Raw genomic sequence first — 23091 nt, 5'->3', positions numbered from 1 at the left:
AAGAGTTGTCGACTGTCTGGTACAAATAGAAGGATATTTGGAGGTTACTGAAATCAAAATATACAGAAAGCTGTTCACTCCACCCAAGCCTAGGAGGGCTTTTCCACCAACCTCAGAGGAAAATCTGCAGAACATATTCAAGAGTGTTCCAAATCTCTATTGCTGAGTCACAAATCACCCCAGAACTTAGTGAACTAAAGTTCACAACAGCAATCCTTTTATTATCTCTCACAGTTTCTGAGGTCCAGGAAATCAGGATGGGCTCAGCTGGGTGGTTCTGGCTCAGGAAGGATCTCATAAAATTGCAGTCAGATGGAGGCTGGTGTCGGAATGGCTCAAGACTGGAACTGCTAAGGATGGCCACATATCTCTCTTCATATAGTCTCAGGGCCTCTCCACGTGGTCTCCTCATGTGTGACAGCTTGGGCTTCCTAACAGCATGGCCGCCTCAGGATGGTTAATCTACTTATATGGTAGTTCAGGCCTCCAAGCCCAAGTATTCTAACTGACCAAGCAGAAGCTGCATCACATATTATAGGCTAGGATTGGAAGTCATCCATGTTACTTCCATTGCTTTCTATCGGCTATGAGCAAGCCACAGGCCCATCAGATGCAAAGACACAGGACACAGACCTCTCCATGGAAGAAGTGTCAAGGTCACTCAACATCATGTAGATTGAGGGATGTTGCAACCATATTTGGAAAATATAATCTTCCACACAGAGCCATCACCAATATCCAGAGCAGGTAAGAACAAACTGAGGCAGGTACAAGTACTGAAAACTTTGGCCTTTGAACATTTGACATGGACACCCTAAGACTACCTTTTATCTACACCAATTTCAGCCATCATAGGCCTCATGATGTGGCAAACACTTTGAGCTGTGATAGGCACCACGTGTCGGCCAAGAAATGGGCTTTGGCAGTGGCCATCTTTGTCTGTCAGCAGGGCTGAGTTTAGGCAATGATTTAAATACACTGTTAAGGCTGGGCGCGATGGCTCATGCCTGTAATCCCAGCACTTTGGGAGGCCGAGGTGGGTGGATCACCTGAGGTCAGGAGTTCGAGACCAGCCTGGTCAAATGGTGAAACCCCATCTCTACTAAAAATACAAAAATTACCGAGGTGTGGTGGCACGCACCTGTAATCCCAGCTACTCAGGAGGCTGAGGCAGACGATCATTTGAACCTGGGAGGTGGAGATTGCAGTGAGCCAAGATCACGCCACTGCACTCTAGCCTGGGTGACAAAGCAAGACTCCATCTCAAAAAATAAATAAATAAAAATTAAAAAATAACATACATCATTGAGTTTTACCCATACTATCTGATTTTTTAAAAATGAGTGGAGGCCGAGCACTGTGGCTCACATGTGTTATCCCAGTTCGTACCTGCACTGGATATTGGTGATGGCTCTGTGTGGAAGATTATATTTTCCAAAGATGGTTGCAACATCCCTCAATCTACATGATGTTGGGAGGCTGAGGCAGGAGGATTGCTTGAGCCCACAAATTCAAGATGAACCTGGGCAACATAGTGAGACCCCCATCTCCATTAAAATTTAAAATAAAGGTGGAAAACAGAAAAGTAGACCTTCAGATAGAAATGATGGAAAAGGTATTTGCTCCCACCCCTAAGACAGTTGAGACTGAGATGAGTTAAGAGGGGCTCTCATCTGCCATGTTGGCTGCTGATCCGCCTCGAGTCCGTTAGCTGTGAATTAGTTCTCTGGTGGAAAACAAAGAATAACAGTAACAATAAAAGAACAAATAAAACAAGGTGTCTATCTAAAGTATTTTGGGGTAAAATTATATAATGCCTGGGATTTGCTTTAAAATCCGCCAGCAAAGTAACAAAAAGTACATAGAGGGACCAAGATTTGTCATGAGTTGCTAATTGCTGAAGTTAGGGGTGGGTATATGAACGGTGTTCGCTTGTTTGTTTGTTTGTTTTTGTTTGTTTTTTTGAGACAAGTCTTGCTCTGTCGCCCAGGCTGGAGTGCAGTGGCGTGATCTCAGCTCACTGCAACCTCCGCCTCCCAGGTTCAAGTGACTCTCCTGCCTCAGCCTCCAGAGTAGCTGGGATTACAGGCGCCTGCCACCACGCCCAGCTAATTTTTGAATTTTTAGCAGAGATGGGGTTTCACCATCTTGGCCATGGCTGATCTCGAACTCCTGACCTCAAGTGATCCTCCCACCTCGGCCCTCAATTGAAGTGCTGGGATTATAGGCGTGAGCCACTGCACCCAGCCATGCGTCAATTTTCTTAAGTTAGTTGATTGATTCATAATCAAGAAAAATCATCAGATGGTTATTGTTGGCTATTACTTTCTTTTCCCTGTAGGTTTTTTTTTTTGTTTTGGTTTGGTTTTTTGGTTGTTTTTTTTTTTTTTTTTTTTTTTTTTTTGCTGTTTTTGAACTTGTTTTGTCTGCCAAGGGAGCAGGTATCTTTAGTGGACAAGAGGTACCAGGCATAAAAGATTAGGAGACAATTATGGAAGAGTAAGTGTTAAATAGAATGAATTTTGGACATTAGCCTAGTCCTAGACCTCCCCCGATCCCATCCACTCCCTGACTTGAAAAACCTCCGTTGGATTTCCCAGGACACCTCCCAGGCCTGGTTGTCAGAGGCCTTTTCTAACGCAATGGCTGGCGCGCCCTCTGGTGGCTACTGGCAGAAGTGCATAAATCCGTGCTTTTTTGTCTGCGCTCACGGAAGCCAAGTTTTAGAGCTTCCACTAGAGATCACAAATTGGTTGCTCCAAAGGTGGAATGAGACCTATAGATGCGCTATCTACAAAGTATGCATATAGGGGCCAGGTTCTTCATATGTTACAAGCATTTAAAAATCTAGATATCTTACGTACAAATCCAGATTTCTGACTTCTTTGGAAAGCCAGGTCTGACAATGACAGGCCGAGGCCTGTACTCTCCAGTTACCTGTCTGGCCTCTGTGGTTTACGTTCATTTTCTCCAGCACACGATCCCTGTAGTGCGTGGAATAATAACTCCCAAATATTTGTGTCCACCAGGAACCTTGGAATGTGACCTTATTTAGAAATAAGATCTTTGCAGATGTAATTAGTTAATCATCTGAAGATAAAATCTTACTGAATTTGGAGTGGGCCCTAAATCCAACAACTTATGTCCCTGTAGGAAGAGGGAGGATACCAACTGGGTGCAATGCCTCACATCTGTTATCCCAATGCTTTGGGAGGCCGAGGAAGGAGGATTGCTTGAGGCCAGGAGTTTGAGGTGAACTTGGGCAGCATAGCAAGACCCAATCTCTACAGAAATTTTTAAAAATTAACCAGGCTTGGTGATTCACACCTGTGGTCCTAGATGCTCAGGAGGCTGAGGCAGGAGGGTCACTTGAGCCCAGGAATTTGAGGTTACACTGAGTTATGATCACACTACTGCACTCCAGCCTGGGCCACAGAGCAAGACCCTGTCTCAAAAACAAAAGAAGAAGAAAGAAAAAAAAGAAGAAGGAGAAGGACAAGAAGAAGGATAAGGAGAAAGAGGAGAAGAAGAATCAGGAAGAGGAGGAAGATAGAGAGCCACAGAGGAGAAGGCCATATGGAAATGGAGACAGCCTGGAGTGAGGCATCTGCAGGTCAAGGAATGCAAGGATGGCTGGCAAACACCAGAAGCTGGGGACAGGCCTGGCACAGATCCTCCCCAAGAACTTCAAGAAGTAGCCAACCCCACTGACACCTTGATTTTGAACTTTTGGCTCCCAGAACTGTGGGACAATAAATTTGTGTTGTTTTAAACCACCCAGTGTATGGTCATTTCTCATGACAGCCCTAGAAAACTAACATGCAATCCCCAGGAAACCCTTGCTCTTCTACAACAACCCCCAAACAGGCCTCTGCTCTAAAGCCTCAAGGGAGGGACAGCTCACATCTCCCTGCTGGGTGATGGACTAATCATTGGAAAGTTCTTTCTGCTAAACCAGTACACAACACAAACAACACAAAATCAGGCTAGAGTCTATAAAAAGTGGGGGGAAGGGTACCTGGAAAACACTGAAAAAAAGTGGGTGGAAACAAGATCATAAAAAGAAAGAAATCCTGCTGGTTGTGGGATCAGGGAGGGCTTCATGGAAGAGGTGGCACCTGAACTGGACTTCAAGGATGGCTATGACAAGACAAGCAGAAACTGGTGGGAGTGCAAGGCATATTCCAGGCGATAAAGCAGTGAAAGGCCCAGAGGAGGAACGTGTGGGTCATGCACAGTAACATTCATCCACCCATCCCTTCCATGAATGTTTCTTCACTAAGCAGTGAGCAATGAGCTTAGTTGCATGGAGCCCTGTGGCTGAGTGGGGTCAGTAGGTTGAAATGAAACAGCAGAGTCTAAATCTTTACAAAATCCTGGGTACCCAAGCATGCTAAGTAAAGAATTTGACATTTACACACCTCCCCAGGGGTTTTCCTTCAAGTTAAACTATTTCACTAACCTCTTGTATAGAGAGGGCTGTTGGTTTTGTGTCTTTCCAGGGTCCTTCCCCTGGTAATAGACCCATGCCCTGGAGGCAAACATGGGCACATGACTGGCCCAGACCTGGCCAATCACTGCATTCCATCCACCTGGCAACAGTAACGGATCCAATCAGGGTCATTCCCTGGGATTAATATACAGATTCTGGGTGCAACCAGCTCTCTGTCTCCTGGGGCAGTATTGTTCCCTGCCACATGGAGACAGCCCAACAGGAGTCAGACGGACTGAGGCCAACAGGTGAAAAGAAACAGTAAAGCAAAGACAGTCAGCATGGAGGAGCCCTGGGGGTGCTGAACTCACAGTTGCCATCCCCGAAGAGCTGGTTCCTCAAATTCTTCCTTCAATTCCAAGACCTGCTGCAGGATCCCCACATTCCATGAGAGCCAATACATTCTTTCTCTGTCTAAGCCAGTCGGAGTTAGGTAGGTGTCTGTCACTTGCAACCAAAGGCTCTTGGCTGGTACAGTCCTGTTTCTGAAACCCTGCCCCTGCGGACCAAGCAACCAGTGAAAGCAAAGGGAGATGGTGCCCATCCCGGCAGCAGCCCTCTCTCCGGTTCAGACAGGTCACTCCAGGGCACTTTCTGGTGGGTGCTTGATGCTGAAAAGGGTGACACTGAAAAAGCACAGGGATGTGAACTGAAGTCAGTTATGAATAGGGTAGAAAAGATAACAAATCAGACTCTTTCCAAAGGACGCACATGTCCACCCTCAGTCATTCCTTTGGATTACGGCTCCCTTTGAAATATAAGCTAGGACAAAAGTTCAGGAGGTAGAAAGTAGGCCAATTTTCCAAAATACCAAAATGCCTTAGATGCAGCCACCGAATTTACTGGTGCAAATTTTGTAAATCAAAATTACTAAAAACTTGTTGCTTTTAACTAAATGTAACATTTTCAGAAATTCATGTAAAGTATTGACATTTTGGTTTCCAACAAAAAGCAGCTGGGATACATTGGCTTGGAAAAAATTTACAGAAAGATTCTGAAGGGAAAAGTAAAATTGTTTAAAGTAACTGAAAAGAAATGAATCTCCAATGGTGAGAAAAAGTACTAGGAGTGCTTGTAGATGTTTTATTTTATTTTATTGATTGATTGATTGATTGATTGATTGATTGATTGAGACAGGGTCCTGCTCTGTCACCCAGGCTGGAGTGCAGTGGCATGATCTCAGCTCACTGCAACCTCCGCCTCCCGGGTTCAAGCGATTCTCCTGCCTCAGCCTCCCAAGTAGTTGGGATTACAGGCACGTGCTACAACTTCCAGATAATTTTTTAAATATTTGTGTAGAGATGGGATTTCACCACATTGGCCAGGCTGGTAGATGTTTTAGACATGGATGATATTCAAATGACATGTAGAGAAGGTAGCGTAAGGGTGATGTCAGGGCTGAATTGGGTCAAGATCATTCATTCATGCATTCATTTCAATGTATGTCCTGCTTACCCACCAGGCCCAGGCCTCAGGGATACAGATGTGACAGGACATGATCTGTGCCCTAAAGAGCTTGGCAGGAGGAGCTTCAGGGAGTCAAGAAGATGTGACCCAGTTCTATATCCTTATAGATATATCCTATATCTAGCCAGGGCAGGGTAGAGGCCTGTGCAAGGCCATCCAGGAGCAGAGGCAGCCCGGTTCTCTCTGCCTGCGGAGGTCAGGGAAGTCATGATATTTGAGCTGGGTTAATTTTTTTTTTTTTTTTTTTTTTTTTTTTTTTAGACGGAATCTCACTCTGTCACCCAGGCTAGAATGCAGTGGCGCGATCTCGGCCCACTGCAGCCTCTGCCTCCCGGGTCCAAGCGATTCTCCTGCCTCAGCCTCCTGTGTAGCTGGGATTACAGGCACCCACCACCATGCCAAGCTAATTTTTTTGTATCTTTAGTAGAGATGGGGTTTCGCCATGTTGCCCAGTATTGAACTCCTAGGTTCAAGCGATCCACCTGCCTCAGTCTCCCAAAGTGCTGGGATTATAGGCATGAGCCACTGCATCAGGCCAATTTTCTTTTTTTTAAGAGCAAGGGTTCCCTATGTTGTCTAGGCTGGTCTTGAACTCATGGGCTCTGTGATCCTCCGGCTTCAGCCTCCCAAATAACTGGGACTACAGACAGGCACCTCTGCACCTGGCTTGGCCTGGATTTTGAAGGATGTGTAGGAAAGTCAAGAAAGGAGTGGTGAACATTTTCAGGCAGGGGGTGCAGCCCTAAGCAAAAGGCTGTAAGGCACAGAGGGTAGAGGGAAAAGGGAGGACAATGAGGCTGGTGACAAGGGCGAGGACCAATTCTCCTGGCTTTCAAAAGGTGAAGGAACTTGACTTTCACCCTGTGGGTAGTAGGGAGTCATTGAGGGTTTTATGTAGAAGAAAGACCCCACCTCACCCATCTCAATGGTAGTTATGACAAAAATGGATGAGGAGCGCTAGAAAGGAAGGGGCTAGAAGCCCAGTTTGCCAGCTGCTGCAACTGTCCGAGTGACAGGTGATCAGGGCTGAGCTGGGGAATGCATTCATTCAGCAGGTATGATGAATCCATACTCAACTAGAAGGCAGACTTTAGCCTGGACAGTTTGGCCCCAGCTACTTCTCCAGTCTTCATTTGAATCCTTTCCTGCCTCCCAGCCATAGCACGCACAAGGTCTGCAGCCCCCTCTGCACAGGGTATGCACCCAGCAGATCGCCACTGTTCCCAGCCCTCCCTACTGTCACACAGGCCCCGTCACCCCTTCACAATGAGTTTGCAACCCCTGGGAAAGCACCTTCCTCCCCGAGAAGAATCACACTGGGACACATGTTCTTGTGTCTTTTTTATTGGACTGTGGGCTTCCTAAGGCAGGCCAGGCACTATTTCCCTCTGTATCCTCTTTTGCACCACCTAACTCAATTTCTCCAAGCCTGATAAGCAAAGAGCCTTGCATACAGCAAGGGTTCAATAAACACATCCAAGTTGACATCCCATCTCCAAGGGTCAAGGGCAGATGGTGTAGCTCTAAGGAAAGAGCAGACCAACCGAGCTTTGACATCTCTGGGATTTGATGATCCCAGGATTCTGAATCCAAGAATCTGGGGTTGAATGGGCTCCTTGGAGCCCAGTGTGTGAGCAGAGGGAGAGGACAAGGAGAAAAACCAAAGAGACCCAGCTTCAGTGGAGTCCCGAGCCTGCTGGAAACAATGCTGGAGCAGGGGTGCAGGGTGAGAAAGGTAGGCGCCCGCGTCTCCCTCGCTGCCCTCTAACTGCTGCAGGACAGGCCATCACCTGCCCATCAGCACCTCAGCAAGTGAACAGGCCCCCTCAGCCCTGGCCCAGGGGTCTTGCCTCGCCTGATGGGGGCCCCTCCAGGGTGGTCCTAGGGGCCCTGGGGCAGATCGCCTTCATATTGAACAACTGGGCGTTGCCAGGCCCCAGGCTGGCCCTCCGGGACAAGGGGAGTGTTGGAAGACCCGGCTGGAGCCAGCTGCCTGGCAGATTCGGGGAGGAGGCTGAGGCTGCGGAGGAGAGAGTGCAGTCTCTGTTGGTGTCACTGACTGTGGTATCGTGATATAAGAAGAAATACGTATTTGGTCTTTGTCCCAGTTCCTGACCCAGAGTTCAAAACCTTTGTAATTTCCTGAGTAATAGGAACTACTGACGCAGAGCTCTGAAATCCCTTGGAATTTCCGGAGTGATAGAAGCATCTATTGTTCCAATGAGGTGACTCCTGGGGGGCTCCTGGATACCCTCGGGATAAGGGCTGGCTGCCAGGGGAACCAACTCCCCAACCACTGGGGAAGGGAGAGGGGCCAAAGGTTGAGGCTATCACCAGTGGCCAGTGATTTCATCAGTCATGCCTATGTAATGAAGCCTCCACAGAAACCCAAAGAGACAGGGTTTGGAGACCTTCCTAACAGCTGAACACATGGAGGTTCCCGGAGGGTGGTGCCCATGGAGGGCATGGAGGCTCCACGTCCCCCACCCACCTCACCCTATGCGTCTCTTCCATCTGGCTGTTCATCTGTGTCCTCTGTAATATCATTCACCATAAATGGGTAAAGGTGTTTCCCTCAGTTCTGCAAGCCACTCTAGCGAATTAACTGAACATGAGGAGGGAGTGTGAGAACCCTGATCTGTAGCCCATAGGTCAGAAGCACAGGTCAGAACCTGGGGCTTGTGACTGGCATCTGAGGTGGGGGCAGCCTTGTGGGACTGAGCCCTTTTTAAAATTGTTAAATTCATCAATTTTAATTTTTTTAGATAGGGTCCCACTCTCTTGCCCAGGCTGGAGTGGAGTGGTGCAATCATGGCTCACTGCAGCCTTGACCTCCCAGGCTCAAGAGATCCTCCACCTTCAGCCTCCCAAGTAACTGGGACTGTAGGTGCATGCCACCTCATCTGGCTAATTGTTTTGCTTTTTTTGTAGAGATTGGGTCTTATTATGTTCCCCAGACTGGTCTCAAATTCCTGGCCTCGAGTCATCCTCCCACTTTGGCCTCCCAGTTCGCCACTGCGCCTGGTGGGACTGAGCCCTGACCTGCAGGATGTGTCACTCTCTCCAGGCAGTGTAGGAACTGAATTGAATGTGGGACACCTAGGTGGTGTCCCCTGGAGAACAACTTGGTGTGTAGAGAAAAATCCCCACACATTTTGGTGACCAAAGGGGAAGTCTTCTGTGTTGACAGAGTGAGAGTAGAAGAGAAAAAAATAGTTTTGCTTTTTTTCCCCTTCAGACAGACTGTAAAGGAGATTGAGGCCAGGCAGGGTGGCTCATGCCTGTAATCCCAGCACTTTGGGAGGCCAAGGTGGGTGGATCACTCGAGGTCAGGAATTCTAGACCAGCCTGGACAACATAGTGAAAACCCATCTCTACTAAAAATACGAAAAAAAAAAAATTAGCTGGGCATTGTGGTGTGCACCTATAATCCAAGCTACTCGGGAGGCTGAAGCAGGAGAATCGCTTAAACCCGGGAGGCAGAGGTTGCAGTGAGCCGAGATCATGCCATTGCACTCCAGCCTGGGCGACAGAGTGAGACTCCATCTCAAAAATAAATAACTAAATACATTAATTAATTTAATTAAGGAGATTGAGAGGAGATAGTGTAGGGAGAGGCCTCCTTCCCCACCAGGGCCGGGGAAGCAAATACTCCTGGGAGATTTGGAAGGCATCCACCCTCTCCTCTACTGGCATGGCGGGAATCAGAAAAGGACGGGCAGCCGGAGCAGGAGCTCCACCTCAAGGGTCAGCCCAGCTTTCTCCAGAGGCTGACCCATCCCACAGGGGTGCATCAAGGATGCCCATCCTTCCAGGGAAACAGTGGCAGAGTCATGCCAAATGTGCAATGTGAGAGGGAGAGAGAGAAAGCAAGACAATCCTGAACCTAACAAGACATTTTCTGGACTCGTACCTGTGCATGTTTTTTGTTTTTTGTTTGTTTGTTTTTTCACCTGTGCACGTTTTCACAGACTCACAACACTGGACAATTGAGTCCAATCCCCTCATCTTACAGATGGGGAAACTGAGGCCCATGGAGAGGTGCTGACCCAAGTTCAGAAGCAGAGCCTGGCAGAATCTCCATAGCCTACCTTCTTCTGTACTTCCCCAGTACCCACGCTCCCATCCACATTCAACCATGACTTATTGATGAAAACACAGGATTTTCCACCGTGGGCATTATCTCAGTGCGGGAGACACGCCAGGAGTGGCTACAGCCCTGGGCAGCTGACCTTGCAGTGAGCCAGGCCTGGAGCAACACCAAGGCTCCACCACACACCCCTGCCTGAGCCAAGGTCAGCCCTGGGAAACGGAGTCTTCTCATCCATAGATGGGTCTGAGTGGCTGGTGATCCCTGCCTCGTGGAATTGCTGAGGGGATTCAACAGCAGATGCGGCCTGGACTGGCTCATACCTGTGATCCCAGCACTTTGGGAGGCTGAGCCCAGGAGTGCAGGACCAGCCTGGGCAACCCCCATCTCTACAAAAAGTTTAACAATTAGCCGGGCATGGTCGCACACGTCTGTAGTTCCAGCTACTAGGGAGGCTGAGGTGGGAGGATTACTTGTGCCCAGAAGTCTGAGGTTACTGTGAGCTATGATCTCACCACTGCACTCCAGCCTAGGTAACAGAGTACGAAACCTGCTCTGAATAGTAATAATAATAATAATAATGATGATGATGATGTAAAGGACATAGGGCATTGAAGGGAACATAAAAACATTTTTTTTCCTTTGCTCTCCCTCACCTATTTTGCTCAAATATAAAAAGTTCTGGTTTTTGTTTGTTTTTGGTCAAATGCACCCGTTCTCCTCTCTGAGCTCTGCACAAAGGAGGGAAAGGCTCCTGTAAGACTCTGTGTGCAGTTTGGGTTTTTTCTTTCAGATTTGTTCCCAGGCCCCAGTTATTCACTGGAGAGAAGTCAGTACACAAACCCTGTTCCCAGGAGGCTAAACGCTGAGGGAAAGCGAGGTCCCCACGCATTTGGGCTCTGGTGACAGCTTCCCGAACGGCCTCAGCCACGTCTGCACTGCAGGTCAGCACCTGGGCCTGTCCCCGGCAATGCTCTGTTTGCTGCTGGGCCAAGGAACCCTGAGAACCCAGGTTGACAGGACATGGTGACAATGGAAGGATTGTTCCAGAAGCTGGGGCCCTGGCTGGCCTCTGGCTTCCCGTCATCTCAGCAAATGTCGATCCGCCAGGTACAAAAGCCAACATTTCCCTGATGATTGAAGATGCTCATTCAGAAGGCTCCCCCTCAGCAGGCTGCAGGCTCCTCCTAGCCACTCCGAATCCAAAACCGCTGTTCTCATCGCCACCCCTTTCATCCTACATGCTGGGAGCAGCCCCTTGGCAAACCCCATCGCTCCTCACACCACCTTCCAGAAAGCTCCTGAGCCTCCAAGTCTGAGCCTGCTGGTGGCAGCGAGACACAATGAATAGCAGAAAAGCTCCCCTTCCTAAGGAGCCGCTGCAGCCAGACGGGCAGAGCCTGCCCTGGCTGCAGGCTGTCACTGGGGGCTTGCTTTTGCTGTTCGGAAAGCACTGGGGCTGGCTACCACAGGTGATCCATCCATCAGATCCTGGCCCAAGGTCACAGTTAGCAAGCTCCAGGGCTAGAGCTTAGAGCTCCTGTGCCCAGATTCCATCCCCCTTCACACCGCAAAAGGATTTGTTAAAAGACTCGTCTAGTGAGGACTGGGCAAGGCCTAAGAGAAGAAAAGTCACAGAATAATGATGACAGTCCCCCAGCTCAGATAATCCCAGAAATAAAAGTAAGACACATGGTTATTCTTCTGCTACTCTGGCTGGGCGTGGTGGCTCACACCTATAATCCCAGGACTTTGGGTTGGCAGATCAGCCTGGCCAACAGAGTAAAACCCTGTCTCTACTAAAAATACAGAAATTAGCCGGGTATGGTGGCGCACACCTGTAGTCCCAGCTACTCGGGAGGCTGAGGCAGGAGAATCGCTTGAAGCAGGGAGACGGAGGTTGCAGTGAGCCGAGACTGCACCTCTGCACTCCAGCCTGAGCAACAGAGACTCTGTCTCAAAAAATTTAAAAAAATAAAAAATAAATAGAATCATGGGCTGGGCGTGGCAGCTCATGCCTGTAATCCCAGCACTTTGGGAGGCCAACGTGGGAGGATCACTACAGGTCAGGAGTTTGAGACCAGTCTGGCTAACATGGTAGAATCCCATCTCTACTAAAATTACAAAACTAGTCAGGCATGGTGGCGGGTGCCTATAGTCCCAGCTACTTGGGAGGCTGAGGCAGGAGAATCACTTGAACCTGGGAGGTGGAGGGTGTAGTGAGCCAAGATCATGTCACTGCACTCCAGCCTGGGCGACAGAGTGAGACTCCGTCTCAAAAAAAAAAATAAAAAAATAGAATCATAATGCTGACAAGCACGTAAGGGCCCGATACTCATGTACTCCACTGACGGCGCTGTCTCAGTTGGTTTTACCATTCTCACAAGCCATTTGCTAAGAGGTGGTTGAAGTCTCTGAAAAGCTCACACCCTGGATGAAAATGCTCTGGAGCTGGATTGTGGTGATGGCTGTACGACACGCAAATGTACTAAATGCCACTGAACTGTACTGTACTGTATTTTTATCTTTTTAGACATATGGTCTCCCTCTGTTGCCCAGGCTGGAGTGCAGTGGCACGACCATAGCTCACTGCAGCCTCAAGCTCCTAGGTTCAAGCAATCCTTAGCCTCATACATTGCCCCCTCTTCCCAGCCTAATCTTTAAAACAATTTTTTTTTTTTTTGATAGATACAGGGTCTCGCTATGTTGCCTAGGACGGTCTCAAACTCCTGGGCTCAAGGGATCGTCCTGCCTCAGCCTCCCTATAAAGTGCTGGGATTATAGGTGTGAGCCACCGCGCCCAGCCATAAATGCTGTTTTTGTGAAAAATAATACCAAGGGTAAGAATAATCTGAGTATTGCCAGCAGATGGTGTTTATAAAGTTTTTATTTTCCATTTTCTTAAAAATAACATTTGATTTCCTTTATGCATGTGTGGAGTGTACTTGTTTCCTTAGGCTGAGTAATAGGCAGATAAAGACGACACGAGGCAGCGTCCCCAAGTGGAGGCGGGCGGGACGTGAGAGGATCGGGTGCAGGGGCAAGGGATGGCTGGATGACTCACGGGACGCTTGAGTGCCCATCAACGCACACACACAGTCTAACACTTGGTTTTTCGATTTTTTAAAGACATCTAAAATTACTGAGAGATACAATTTCAGCACTTAAATCTACAGACGGAAATCCAAGCACTTGAACACAATTCCTAACTCTAAGCTCGGTTATTGCACATCACACAGTTTAAGCAGGCTTCAGGCTGGAAAGCAGTTTGTTCGCTGGGAACTTCCTCGGGATGTCTGGGTCTCCTTCTGCACCCGCGGTGTCTCTCCCCTGGGACTGCCACCAGCCTGCAGCCTCTCAAGGACCCTGGGAATCAATGCTCAGCCATTCGTTCTCCCCAAGGGCTGAGGGCTCGGGCTTTGGTGAAGCAGGGGGTCCCGTGTTGATGCCAACAGATCCCACCCCCTCCAAGGTGAAGTTGGAAGCAGGTGGAGCTCATGGAAGGCTGAAGCCAGGCGGGCTGGAGTGAAGAGGTGTGACCACCCCCGTGTGGGACAACAGGGGACAGTCAAGATGCCACCACCCACTACCCCTCCCTTCCAAGCTCCCAGGCCATGCTTCCTTCTCCATCACCCTTGGACCTTCTCTGAGTGGTTTTTCAAGGCACATTTATTTTCTGTGCTCCAACCTACCAGATCTGACATCCACCTCCCCTGGCACCCACGGGCCAAGGAGGCCTGGGGCAGCCAAGGGGAGTTCCAGGACCAAGCAAGCAAGAAACCGTTCTTTGAACACATGGTTAAGCTTCTTCCAGCATGGCCCTAATTCCCTTACCTGCCTAAGCCAGGGGAGTGGGGGCAGGAAGAAGCAAGGTATCGAGGAGAGGGTGCTGGAGGGGCTGGGTGGCAGGCCCCTTGGTCAAGGGCATGAATCAAGGAGCTGAGGAAGGACCAATCTGCAACATTAATCATGAGGAAATCTTAACCTTGTCTAATAAGAAGCCACTTGGAGGCCGACCTTCAGCCCCACTGGGAGCTGCTATTCTGTCTACCTTTTGAGGGGCCCAGTCTCAGTGGGGCAAAAAGCAGTGTAGAGGCTTCTGAGACAGGCAAGGCTGGACCCCTGCAATCCTGCCAGAGGCTAGTTCAATCCCTTTTGCTTTCTTCCTAAAACATATTTACAAGGACACACAAACGTGTACAGTCAGAAGACCCAGAGACAGAGAAAGCACGTGCCCCAGGAGCAGAGGGCGACAACAAGAGGACAGGGAACACCCTTCCTCTGAATCCCTTCCCTTCCCAGGCCCCCCAGCATCCTTAACAACCTCCCCCCCAGTAGGAAAGTTCCAGAACTCCAGCTGGGGCAGAGGGAAGAGACAGGTAGACTTCAATCCTAGCAAGAGCGAAGTTTCAAGTAGCTCCGAGTCAGAGGCGCGGCTGCCTCAGAGAGCAGAGGGCTGATGTGGAACAGCATTTCCCTGAACTGAGCCGGGGCTGGAGGGGGAGGTGGAGGACAGAGAGAGGACAGGAGGAAGAAGGGGCTGGGGGACCTGGAATGGCACGACACCTCAACAATCAGAGCTGGGCTGCGGAATGGGAAGCAGTTTATGGGGCTAAGTGGGGCTCTGCTATTTCCCTGAAAAAGGACTCAGAAGATGTTGATTCCAGGGCAGAGTGAGGGGCAGACAGGGTGAGGCTCTTCTGTAAAGTCCAACAGACACTCGCAGATGCTGGGAGGCTGGGGACTGCCAGGTTGGGAGCTTCACCCAGAGAGCCTCACCACATTGACCCCACACCCGCCACCCACCCAGCACACAGGAGTCCCCTCCTCACACTCCCAGGCCACCAAGACGGCCCCCAGGTTCACACACAGGCACACACACGCACGCTGCTCTCACGCACTGAAGGGCATCACAGCCCCAAGTCTGGGTAAGAAATTCTCCACCAAAGGTGTTAAGGAATTTGCTTCCATGGGGAGAACTTGATGGGTGGGGGAAAACAGCAACAAACAAGCAAAAGAAATGCACGGGGCCTTTTCTCATCTGGCGAGATGAGCTTACACTGCTCAGGGGATGTTGGGAACCGCGAGGTGTGAGGTGTGGCCGCAGAGCCCAGCTGCACCTGTCCTGTCCCCTCTGACTTCTCACTTTTCCGTACTGCAGGCTTCGAAACAGAGCTTGGGGAAGCCCCTCTGCTGGGGCAACCCTAGGGGATCTTCAGAGGGGCCAGAAGGAAACCCTGGGGGACTGCGGGGAGTGGGGCTGGACATGGCCTGTGGGTGGCTCTCCCCTGGCAGGAGCAAGATCATGGTCTCAGAGCGCGGAAAGGCTGCAGCCTTCGACAGCTGCTTCTCTCTGGGGTCTCAGGGACAGGTCTCTCTGTTGGTCTGGGCAGGACGGGAGTGTTAAGGGTCAGGGAGGAGGTGGGCACACACACCCCTAGCCTAGACCCAGGCTCCTCGCCTGCTGCTGCTGGCCCTCAGGCGCCCTCAAGTGGACGAGGGGACCCCAGCAAGGGGATGAAGGCAGGAGCAGCACCCCATGGGATGGGCTGCACCAAGGGGGAGCCAGGCAGAGGTCAACTGTGTAACCACCGCCCAGTGTCCCCAAGAGAGCAGCCCAGACCATGGCTCCACCACGAGACTCAGAGAAAAGGGACAGGCTATTCCAGGGTCTGGGATTCAGAGCTGCCCCTTCTCAACTCCTAAAAGCTCCTCCAGTCTCTGCAGCCACAGCCTCCTCCTGCTGAGCCGACCCCTCTCCCCACCCTGTTCTACCCGCACCACCTGGGCCCCCTGGGACAGACCTTGGACAGCCTGGCAAGGCACCCTGTCCCCAGCCTCTCAGCTGCTGCCCTCCTCCTCCGCCGCCGCCGCCACCTTCATCACTCTGCCTTGGGTTAGGAGAGTTTCTCCAGTGCTTGGGGATCAGCAGAGGGACAGGGCTTGCTGTGGCTGGGCGTCCTGGCCCGTCTCATCTGAGGCTGGTGGGGATGTCACACCACATCGGCCCAGTTTTGGGAGGACCTCAGCCAGTAGACAGCTCCCTGCCCTCCCTCCCCTTTGCAATGGGGACAGGCTCGCAGGCCAGAGCTTGACTTCAGAAGCGAGAGGCAGAAGGGCAGGCAAGGGCCGGTCGAGCCAGGGTAGGAACCCAAGGGGTCAGGGCTAGGCTGGGGGACGTGGCTGGGGGCATCTCATTTCATGGATTTTGACCTGTCAATTTGTATTTGTGTGTGAATGTATTTTAAAACCAACAACAAAAGGAAAGAAAACAGCTACAAGGAGGCCGAAGCGGCCTTTGGGTGACTCACTCTGCCAGGAGCAGTGTGGATCAAGGACACATTTGTCAGCACATGCCACACACACACGCACACATACGCACGCACGCACACACGCACTCACACTGTCACCCATCCCAGCCATCTGTGCTACACTCATGCCATGCACACTCACACTCCCGGTCCCCCCGGGTGGAGCAGGGTCCTTCTGACTGCATTTCCGGATCCGTTCTCGAAGCTGCCTGCTGCTGCTCAGAGCTCTGCTGTTGAGTCCCCCCGGCCGCCGGCTCCTGAGGGCATCTACCAGATGTAGCCCCCGTCGTCAGCCTCGCCTGCCTCACCCTCCTCCTCCTCGGCCTCCTCGCCTGCTTCCTCCGTCTCCTTCTCCTCCTCGTCCTCCCAGCCAACGCCGCTCCCAAAGTCACCCGAGAAGCCCACGATGTCATCTGTGAGGGGACCAAGCCAACAGGGGGTGAGGGAGCTTCTGGTACGCCCCCACCTGGCATCCTATGACAAGGGGCCCCCAGGCCCGGGCCCCCAGCGGGCCCCCAACAGGCCCCGAGCCACCCAGCCCGTACCGCAGTCGGGGCTCCCATGCGTGCGGGTGCCAGTCAGCTCCAGGCCCAGCTGGTCCACACACCAGCAGTCACCACTGCTCTGGTCACACTGCATCTTCCGGTAGTAGCCATCCTCGTCGCAGCTCGGGATGAAGATGCCTGAATGAGATGGGGCCAGGCAGGTCAGAGCAGGGACCCGGGCTGTGGGCCCCTCAGAAAGGTGACCTCCGGCTCTACTCGCTGGAGATGAGGACACCCGCTTCCTTGAACCACTGCTCAGGTCCCTGTGCCAGCTCCCGGCCACCCCATCGGTTTCCCTGACTCTGTGGCCCAGATCTTCTAGGACAGCCAGTCTGACTTCACCGGGTTCGACACTCTCCATCCTCCCACAGTTCCTCCAGCCTGGCTGTCCCCTGCCAGGAAAGCCCAGCCTTCTCCTCCCAGCCACTCGGAGTCTGACCTGCCTCCAGGGCCCACTCGCTTTCCTGTAGGCCCCGCAGCTGAAGGTCCTGGGCGCCTGTGTACAGGTCACACTGCTAGTTCTATCTTTTTGGTGTGTCCATTTGTGTGTTGTGTGTCTCCTGACTGGCCCAAGCTAAAGGGTTATGAGGCCGAGGAGTGCGTCTGTCTTGCCATCCGCTCTGAGCTGGGTCTGTTGCTGTTGTATCTCTGGAGAAGGCCCCCAGGTGTTCATGGAGTATGTGAGGGAGTGTCTCTCAGGGAGCCGCCTCACTCAAACACTAGTCACACGCTTGCTGAAGGAAACTGAACTCGAGGGTTCCAGCGTCCTTCTGTATCCCAAACTCTAGCTCCGGCATGGATGGGCATAAAATTAGTGCCTAAAACACACTTTTCTGGGGCAGATTGGGAGGCCCTGCCCCCCACAAGGATAGACACAGGAAGGGGGCATCCCTCTCCTGTCTTCCTAGGCCAGGGCCTCCTCTGGGCTCCATGTCTGCCATGAGGCCCAAGGCTTGAGCCACTGGGTCTCAGACGAACCCAGGAAGCTGTCCCCACCTCCTCCTCTGAGTGCCTGGTCTGGCCCCTCACCTGGCTTCTTCTTGGCAGCCTCCTGGATCTGGACGCGCTCCAGCTCCGCCAGGCAGGGGGGCTCTGTGGGGAGAGAAGCAGTCTCTGATGGGGCTGTCCCCTGGTGCTGGGAGGACGCACTGAGCCCTTCAAGGCTTAGAGACCCAGGCAGGGGCTCTGCAAGATGAAAACACCCCGTTTCTGACACAGGGCCACCCCACAGCAGGGGTGGGAAGCACAGGAGCTCTGTGGCATGAAAACACCCAGTCTCTAATTAGGGGAGCTCATCCCACAGCTGTGGATGACCTGAGGTCCCCAAGAAGTCCTAGGGACCCGTGAGAGGAATAACAGGATTCAGAAGAGGAGGTGGGGTGAACACATAGACACCCAAGGGTGAGAGACCCCAGGGGAACGTAATGCTAGAGGGAATGTTAGAGAGAACTCCCAGGCCTGAAAATACAACCACACGCTACATGACAACATTTCAGTCAATAATGGATGGTGGTCCCATAAGATTACAACACTATTTTTACCGTACCTTTTCTGTTTTTAGCTGTTTATTTTATTTTTTTAGATGGACTTTTGCTCTTGTCTCCCAGGCTGGGGTGCAATGGCGCGATCTTGGCTCACTGCAACCTCTGCCTCCCAGGTTCAAGTGATTCTCCTGCCTCAGCCTCCCAAGTAGCTGGGATTACAGGCGCCTGCCACCATGCCTGGCTAATTTTTGTCTTTTTAATAGAGACGGGATTTCACCATGTTGGCCAGGCTGGTCTCAAACTCCTGACCTCAGGTGATCCACCTTCCTCGGCCTCCCAAAGTGCTGGGATTACAGAAATGAGCCACCACGCCCAGTCTATGTTTAGCTATGTTTAGATGCACAAATGCTTACCATTGTAACACCATTGTAACAATGGTAAGCATTTATGTGTTACATGTTATGTATCTGCAGTATTCAGCACATAACATGCTACACAGGCTGTAGCCTGGGAGCAATGGGCCAGGTGCACAGGAGGCCGCACCACCGGGGTCTGTGGAAGCACTCCTGTGATGCTTGCACAGTGAGGAGATCACCTCATGATGCATTTCTCAGAATGTATCCCCCTCATTAAGTGACGCATGACTGTAACTGGCAGCCAGCCTCTAACTCGTCTGCAACCTTGGGAAGTCCCCACCTCTCCAAGCTGGAAGCTTGCCTGGTTGTAAAATGAGGACAGTTCCCAGCCTCCTGCCCAAGAAAGCTGCTGTACAGAATGGATGGAATGGCCTTCAAAGGCCTGGAAAGTCAAAGTGCTGGAGTGACACAGGTCACAGGAGGGCTGGGCAGTCAGAGTGTTGAAACAGATCACAATACCATGCATTTGCAGAGGGATTTGTGAATTACACAGTGCTCTGCACAGATTTTCTTGGCACATCCTCACAACAGGCTCCAAGATAGGTATTGTTATTTCCTGATGCAGATGAAGAAGCAGAACTTAGAAAGATTCGGTCACTTGCCGGGGATCCCTGACTAGCGTATGGTGGGGCTCGGGCTGAAGCTTTGGGCCCTGACTGCCGATCCCCCACCAAGATGGGGAGAACCATCCAGCGAGGAACACCAGGGCTTCCCCAGCTCCAGTCGCACAGGTCAGGTGAGCCCTGGGGACCTCAGCCTCCCCAGAGAGGACTCTGGTTCGAAAGCTCTGGCTTCAGGTATATTCAGCTGAGAAATTTCATCACATCTCTAAGGTTGATGACAACGTATGTAATCACTTATTGGCGGCACAAAATGTAAGATGGGCCCAAAAGAAGAATCACCGAGAAGCAAATGCATCTTCAGCTCTGAGACCCTCACTTATACAGCCGTTTCCCAAGCCCTCTGAGGGGCCCCAGAAAGTTTACATTTGTAATTTTTCATACCCTTTCTTTCCTTTTTTTTTTTTTTTTTTTTTTTTTGAGACAGGTTCTTGCTCTGTTGCTCAGACTGGAGTGCAGTGGCACAATCTCAGCTCACTGTAGCCTCAACCTCCTAGACTCAAGCGATCCTGCCACCTCGGCCTCTCAAGTGGCAGGGACCACAAACGCATGCTACCACGCCTGGCTATTTTTTTCTTCTTCTTCTTCATAGAGATGAGGTCTCCCTGTATTGTTTGGGCTGGTCTCCAACTCCCAGGGTCACATGATCCTCCCACTTGACCTCCCAAAATGCTGGGAATTTTTTTTAACTCTTTCTTAAAGAAGACCTCCAAAAGTATATAAGCGTCAGGACCCACAAAATCTGGATCCGCCTGGGAGCCTGCCAAGTAAGGGAGCTGAAAGTGTTGGCTTCCCCGGGCCTTAAAGGATGAAGTCCTGAGGGAGTGCAGGAAGTGGGCAAGCTGGGAAAGTGCTGAGTCTGGGGACGTAGCCAAGAAAGAGCCACTCTGACTTCCCAAGAGAGCCTGGAACTTCAGGCAGAGCCCACACGGGTGAGGCAGGGGCCTGGGAGAGGGGTCACACTCACTCTCCCTCCAGAAGCAGAAGCACCACTCAGCAGTGGAGACCCGGCCATCCTTGTAGGTGTCACAGGAGTTGAAGAAGGGACGGATGCAGACCTCGTACTTGTCCAGGTTGATGGCAGCCAGCTCCGTCTGGTCCAGGAAGAGGTCGGCACTGGTGTCCAACTTGGAGAACATCCAGCCAATGGAGTCCTTGCAGCTGGCCCCCAGGCTCTTGTCCAGCCCTGGGAAAAGACCAAGTTCAGGCACGCTTCATCTAGCTCTTCAGTCGTTTCTCCAGCCCTCCAGCCCTCCACCTCACCATCAGCCCCAGCCCTCTGTTCTGGGTCTGGGCAGCTTGGAATCTAACCATGGCATTGACAAACTCGAGAATGGCCAGGGGTCCTTCCTTTCACCTCCACATAGGACTATGCCTGAACCATTCAAAACCTTGTTCTGAAAGCCCTTCAGGGAAAAGAATTCCTGCTTTCCCTGGGCTACCCATGTCAGGGTTTAAGCTCCCTCCACCCATGTTAAGTTCTTCCTACTAGCTAACTAGTATCCCTCCTGCTCTGGTGGAAGTCGACCTCTTTGGGTTGAAGGTTCTTTTGGGACCCAGACTGTAGGACCCAGAGTCCAGCAGGAAGGAGCAAGGGTGGGCTGGCTCAGCATACACCAGTGTCCTCAGCACCTTCCCTATCTCCCTCCCTCCTCCAGGCGGAGCAGCAAGCTTCCTACCACTGGCCGGACTGGCTGCACTGCTGGCTGAGCCATTCTGCTTGGAGTTCTCATGAAGGAGCTGGAACCAGTCCCGCAGCCGATCTCCCAGGTCAGCCAGGTCCTGACCAGTGCAAGTCTCTGCAGAACAGAGAGAAGGCATGGAGGGTGAATGCACAGTGGAGCAGCAGGCTCGATCTCAGTCTGGGATCCTGCCCTACAGGCCAGGAGGCTGAGCAGGGGTCAGGGAGGCAGCAGCAGAAGGGAAGGTGGAAATCGGACTTCCTCTTGAGTCCTCTCCCATCTCCCACCACCCACTCCTTCCTAGCATGAAAAACACACAGCCCAGATTCCCTGTGGCTGAGTCCCACCCTCTGCCCATCTTCCAGGCACCCAGGGGGGGAAACGAGGGCTGAGCCCAAGCCTCCTGCTCTGTGTTAACCTGGACCTCTGACCTCACAGCTCCCTGAAGCCTTTCTGCATTTTTGCCACTTCCCTCTTGCTCTGCACACCTCTTCTACCATCCTAGAGCCCTGAAGGAGGTGCCAGGAGGCCCTGCAGCCCCCCAGCCTGGTGGCCCAGTGCTCTCCTCACCTGGTTTGCCATCAGCAGTGGAGGTGGCTGCCTGCTCCGTGGGGCAGGGGCAGGGGCCCTCGCATCGCACCGCCAGCTGCTTGTTGCTCAGGCACGCCTGTTGCTCCAGCTTACACTGCACACAGGGAAAGGTGGGACAGGGGACTGAGGGCTTACCCCAGGGGTCCCCACAACTGGGGACACCTTCAAGCCTCCCATGGCAGCCACATCTGCCTCCCCGCATGGAGCGCCCATGAACAGCCTGAAGGGCCCCTCTTGGTCCCTCTGCAGACCAAGGTGCACGGTGGAGAGAGGCAGGGCCCGGGAAGCGGGGTCCAGAGCTGGTCCTAGCCATGCAGGCTCCCATGAACCTGCGCGGCCCTCTCTGAGGATCTGTCCCTCCCAGGACACCCATCTCCCCTTCCCTCCCTGCCCCTGTCACCCCTCCCCTGTGTTAGCTGTCTGTCGCTCCCCCTGGTTCTCATGGCCTGTTCATTGGTCCCTGTGTAATCAGCCATCAGCCCTTCCCTCAGTGATCTCCCCACAGTCACCCCAGTGGGCTTTTCTCAGCTCTCCTGAGAAGACACAGCACCGCCTATGGAGCATCTAACAATTCCTCGGCCTTCACTGAGAACTGCTTCTGCCATGGCTGCCCGCTAAAGCCAGGTTCTGAGAGGGGCTCATGCACTCCTCGTCATGAAAGCCTTTTCTCCTGGTCATATCTCTTTCTTCTCATGGGGCGGCTGCTAATGGGAAGCGGGTCATCACAGCACTCGGTAACATTGTCTCACTTGGGAGGCTTGGGTTTCTCCTGCTCAGCAGAGAACAGCAAGGCGCAGAGAGGCCCAGTGACTTGCCCAAGGCCATGGGCCAGGGTGAAAGCCAGATTTCCTGCCGACCTCCACCTCCCTAAAGGACAGTATGATCCCCAAACCGGGCCACACTGCAGCGTCCTGCCCAGACCTTGCCCTGGCCTTGGGTCGTGGGACACTAGCTCCTCTTCTTCTCCTCCTCTGCCAGCTCTGCCAGCTCCTCTGCACCCCTCCCACCTCCTAAATACAGCCTCTGCCTTGGCCTCTTCCTCATTCTCTCTCTCTCTCCTCCCTTTCTTCTCCCTGGTGACCTCATCCCCACAGCAACGTCAATCATCACCCACAGCAGGTGACTGAAATCTGCATCTCACTCCAGGAAGGCCCCTCAGCCCTGGCATCCACCCCAAGCCAGCTGTCAGTGCCCTCCCAAACCAAGCAATTCCTGACTCCTTGTTGCCAGTAAAAACATTCATAATCAGCATCTGTATTTCTATGTTACTTTTTTTTTTTTTTTTTGAGACAAGGTCTCACTCTGTCACCCAGGCTGGTGAAATCATGGCTCACTGCAGCCTCGAACTCCTGGCCTCCACCTCAGCCTCTCAAATAGCTGGAATCACAGGCAT

At 51.9% G+C, this 23091-nt stretch overlaps 1 protein-coding gene across 1 annotated transcript in view; it reads right to left on the bottom strand.

The window, feature by feature from the left end:
* Positions 1 to 12918: 12918 nt before the first annotated feature.
* SPOCK2 (SPARC (osteonectin), cwcv and kazal like domains proteoglycan 2) overlaps positions 12919 to 23091 on the bottom strand; it is a 29544-nt gene continuing 19371 nt past the window's right edge. The window contains exons 5-10 of the mRNA XM_007963123.3: positions 21678 to 21792; positions 21105 to 21224; positions 20393 to 20611; positions 17935 to 17997; positions 16906 to 17043; positions 12919 to 16773 (exon numbers count right to left, since the gene is read on the bottom strand). Of these exons, the coding sequence (XP_007961314.1) occupies positions 16628 to 16773; positions 16906 to 17043; positions 17935 to 17997; positions 20393 to 20611; positions 21105 to 21224; positions 21678 to 21792 (801 nt within the window). The 3' untranslated portion in view covers positions 12919 to 16627. The remainder of the gene's footprint in view (positions 16774 to 16905; positions 17044 to 17934; positions 17998 to 20392; positions 20612 to 21104; positions 21225 to 21677; positions 21793 to 23091) is intronic.

Source organism: Chlorocebus sabaeus, chromosome 9 (genome assembly GCF_047675955.1).
Source record: "Chlorocebus sabaeus isolate Y175 chromosome 9, mChlSab1.0.hap1, whole genome shotgun sequence".
NCBI lineage: Eukaryota > Metazoa > Chordata > Mammalia > Primates > Cercopithecidae > Chlorocebus > Chlorocebus sabaeus.
The sequence above is the reverse complement of the archived record's forward strand: the minus strand, read 5'-3'. Positions and strand labels throughout refer to the sequence as shown.